This window comes from Nothobranchius furzeri, chromosome 12 (genome assembly GCF_043380555.1).
Source record: "Nothobranchius furzeri strain GRZ-AD chromosome 12, NfurGRZ-RIMD1, whole genome shotgun sequence".
In the NCBI taxonomy this organism is placed as follows: domain Eukaryota; kingdom Metazoa; phylum Chordata; class Actinopteri; order Cyprinodontiformes; family Nothobranchiidae; genus Nothobranchius; species Nothobranchius furzeri.
Window position 1 is genome coordinate 6222242 of NC_091752.1, and position 4133 is coordinate 6226374.

A 4133-nucleotide genomic window follows, 5' to 3' on the forward strand; every position below is an offset into this window, starting at 1 on the left:
CTGGATTCAAGTGTTTCCCTATTTTAGACGTTTAGATGCTAACACATTAGCCTGGTGGCTTTCCTGTTTATTCATAAAAACAAGGAGGATTTGCAGTTTTAGTCCGTTAACATAAATGAATGGCGAGGTGGTTATTTGAACAGGTTCGTTTTCAGTAGCAGCAAAACATTAGCATTACTTTACACGTGAGCTTAAAGCAGCTAATTGTTAGCAACAGCTATTTTATTTTGTAACACAGGAAAATAGCGTGGTTGTCCATGAAGCTAACAAAAACTATTAGAGTCCACTCGTTATTTCAACACATCTGCAGTGGTCTCTAGTTTAAATGAACGTCCTGTAAGTCGTTCTCTGGGGGGAAAAAAGCTCACGCTCCTGTTTCAGAAAGTAGAAATTAGCTGGAGGACAGGAGAGGGGAGGGGAGTGGAAGACGGCAGGATTTGTTATTTCCTGATAATTGGGCATTTAGCCTCTGATTGGCTAACAGTAATGGACTCTACCACTGTTTGCTCTGCAATGCTGTGTAACGTCCAGCAATGGTCAGTTTAGGTGCAGTTTGACCTTTCAACATCTATTCAACATCTGGTCAAACAGGAGACACAGGACTGCACGTGTTCCCTTTAAACGAGCCTGCCTTCATACCAGCTGGAGCTCTCAGACCCTGCAGCTCTGACATGTCAACAATAACTTTCTTCCCCAAGGCCTCCACATAAGGAACGCTCCAGCTCGGATCAGTGGCTAAATTCAAGAATGATTTCCTAAATCAATGTGAACTTCTTCCGTGACTTATAATATAGATAATCATTAAATAAATGTTTGTTTTGTTGCTGCTTATAACAATTATATTATAATGAAATGCTTCATTAATCTGTGCTCAATGATTGAAGTTTGAAATGAATGTTATGTCTACAATGACCGCAATGTGGTTCTGTATGGCAAGCCAAATGAGCATTTATTCTGATATCAGGATATCAGCCAGAATTGTCACTAACATGTAAGCCATTTCTGTCCACTAGTTAACTAGTTAGCCATGTTTGTGTCAACTAGTTAAATATCGAGGGCGAAAATGTGCCCACTAGTTAACTAGTGACAGCAGAAATGCGCACTAGTTAACTAGTGAACAAATTTAGGCTTCAGTAGTTAACTAGTTGACACAAAAACTGCTCACTAGTTAACTAGTAAAAGCAGAAATGCATACCAGTCAGCTACTTGAAGGTATTTGTCTCACTAGTTAAGTAGTGAGGGTCAAAATGTGCACACTAGTTAACTAGTGGACAGAAATGGCTTACATGTTCATGACAATTCTGGCTGATATCCTGATATCTGAATAAATGCTCATTTGGCTTGCCATAGATCCGCGGGTTTATGTGGCAAAGGTCATAATATTTGCACTCACACCATAACAAGTAAGGTTACGTTAAACTCGGGCACATAGTCTTTTACCCAGTCAGAAAATCCGGTCAAAGAAGGCGTGTTTCTGAGTTGTCTTGGCAACATCTCTCAAGACTGTCAGCCTCTGATTGGCTGTGCAAATCATAACATCAAAACCTTAAAACTGGGTCACCCTGGGTGATTCGGCAGTTTTAGAGAGTTTCAGACCGGCCATCTGAAGCAAAACCTCTTTAACCATCAAAGATTTTGACACGTCGTCAAAACCTTTGTGCACCTGATGAACAACAGACTCTGCAGAACAAAGCTGATGTTGTTCAACTCCCTAAGAGTTATTCCTGAGACGGAAGCTAGTCCAACCTGAGTGCCTGGTGACATCTCGGGACTGGGGAAGTCGGTACTTGTGGTCAATCTACTGGACCTGGGTACCCCGAGGTCATCCGACCTCTCTCACCTCCGGATCCGCGACATGGATCTCCAAAAGGGTGAGGTAGAACACAGTGAAGGTTGCGTCTGATGTGCTTCTGATGACAACTTCATAGCTTAGCGCAAACCAAATTCTTTTACATCCAGACTCAGCTCTTCTAGATAACACTGCATTGACACATAGTCATACATCACATTTAGTTCCATCCACACAGTAAATGCTTGGTTAACTAGTCATGTTTTGTTTATAAAATAAATTCTTCCTTTTATAAACCTGACTCTTTTCTGAATCAAACCGAAGTGTGTACAATTACTTCATAATCCTAGATTCTTCTGATAAATACAATAAAGACCAAGCAGGGTTGATATTTTATATTTAAATAGATTACTTATTGGTCATAAGTTGAGGTAATATATATCTTGAGCTCTTAAAGCACTCAATTTGCCAACGCTACAGCTGTTTTATCTTCACAAATAATACAAGCCTGAAGGAGTACTGCCATGAGGTGGAGTTGCTAATGCTAATGGTTAGCTTCTACCAGCTAACACGTTCTCTGCGGTTTCCTGTACACTAAACCAACAACAGCCTTCCCCGTCATGAGTCAAGATGGGCGAGTCCATGAATGCTAACTACATATTAGGTTGTGCTGTCACGGGCTCTTGTGATCCAAGCGTTTTCTAGTCATTTACTATCAGTGGCTAATGCAAAAGATGAGGGTTTCGTAAATGAACAAAAAAAAAAAACAAAAAAAAAAAAACTGGGATTTTCCAGTAAGTTTGTCACCATGTTGCCCTTTCATGTCCGCTGTTATAAAAACTCTCAAAGTTCATTTGATCTATATCGAAACATTATTTGTCTAAAGATCAAACATTCTGAAATAAATTCACAGTCAAAACAAACCCGGTGTTTTTAGTTTGACAAAAGAAGAACAACAGGAGCTCTGGTAGTCGAGTTTCTTCATGATCCCAATCAGTACTTAGAGGTGGAAAACTTCGTTATCCCATCTTAATTATCAATAAATCTTACAGAAACCGCAGATCACAACCTTATTTATACATAACAAACCTTTACCGCCAAATTTCACTACCTCCGCTCCGCTCCGGCACGAACTCCGCAGCAAAATCGGTCCCGTTGTAGTCAATCAGAGCTGTTCCACTACTGCGGCCGTGCTGCGGCAGTGCAGCGCAGTGCGCCGCCCTCTGTTCCGGCGTCCGGCAAAAATAGGATCGATCCTATTTTTGCCGGACGCCGGAGCACCTCCGCAGTGAATCACAACTGCCCAACAGGAAAGGGAGCAAGCACAACTTCAATTATTTCACAATAAATCGATAAACAAAAGGCGTTTTTTGTTTCATATGCACAGGTTTAACAACTTTTAACAACTATCAATGGCGGCTGAAGTTTAAATGCACAAAAGTAAGCCATAAATACAGTTTCCACTATCAAAGTAGTCACACTTTGTTGATCCAAACACTGCTGATCTCTCAACACAAATGATGGGCAGATTAAACGGTTCATTTCGATGCTTCTCCCACACAACGGGTGTTTGGATCTAACTTCCGCATTTATTGCTCGGACTGTATCACAAGATCTCGAAAATCCCGCGCATGCCTGTTTGCGCGCCTCAGGTCTCTGCACCGGAGCAGAGCCGTTGTAGAGCGGGTACCAAGAAAAATCGAGTTTGGAAGCGAGCGGCAGTGGAAGGCGGGGGCGGAGCGGAGGTAGTGGAATTTGGGGGTTAGGGAATTTTAAAATTGGGAACAAAAATTTAGATTTTGTTAACATGCAGTACAATCATTTCACACAAAAAAACCACAAGTCATTTGTTAAAAGCAAAATATTTATTTGGCAATTTTATGTCTCACTTATTTTTAGTGTAGAAATGTCTGTAAAACAAAATGGATGAAAAAAAGCACCTTTTCCCAGGACTCTGAAGAACATACGAGTGTGTAAAAAGGAGAAAAGCTAGTGCCTGCAAAAGTGTTTTTGTGCAAATTGTCATAGTTCTTTATTCTTGTGCCAGGACATTATGACATTATGAGATGGAGGATGCTTTCGTTCAGATATGTTATTGTTTTGTTGTAGCCAAGTGCAGCTTGACGATGGGCGGAGCTACTCTATTTGGGGAAGACGGTGACAACGTCGTAGCCCTCGGGGGGAGTCACTCGCTCACGTGCGTGCTTCTCACAGTAGATCTGGTCGTTCACAAAGAAATGTCCCTTCTGTTTCAGGTTGACGTTGCAGGTGGAGCAGGTGTAGCACTCTGGGTGACGGAACTTGTCCCTCAGCTTCACCAGCATCCCTCTGAAAGAATAAAAAA

General features: G+C 41.5%; 1 protein-coding gene across 1 annotated transcript in view; it reads right to left on the reverse strand.

The window, feature by feature from the left end:
* Positions 1-3635: 3635 nt before the first annotated feature.
* pdlim1 (PDZ and LIM domain 1 (elfin)) overlaps positions 3636-4133 on the reverse strand; it is a 25457-nt gene continuing 24959 nt past the window's right edge. Inside the window, exon 7 of the mRNA XM_054749897.2 lies at positions 3636-4117. Coding sequence (XP_054605872.1) covers positions 3931-4117 — 187 coding nt within the window. The 3' untranslated portion in view covers positions 3636-3930. The remainder of the gene's footprint in view (positions 4118-4133) is intronic.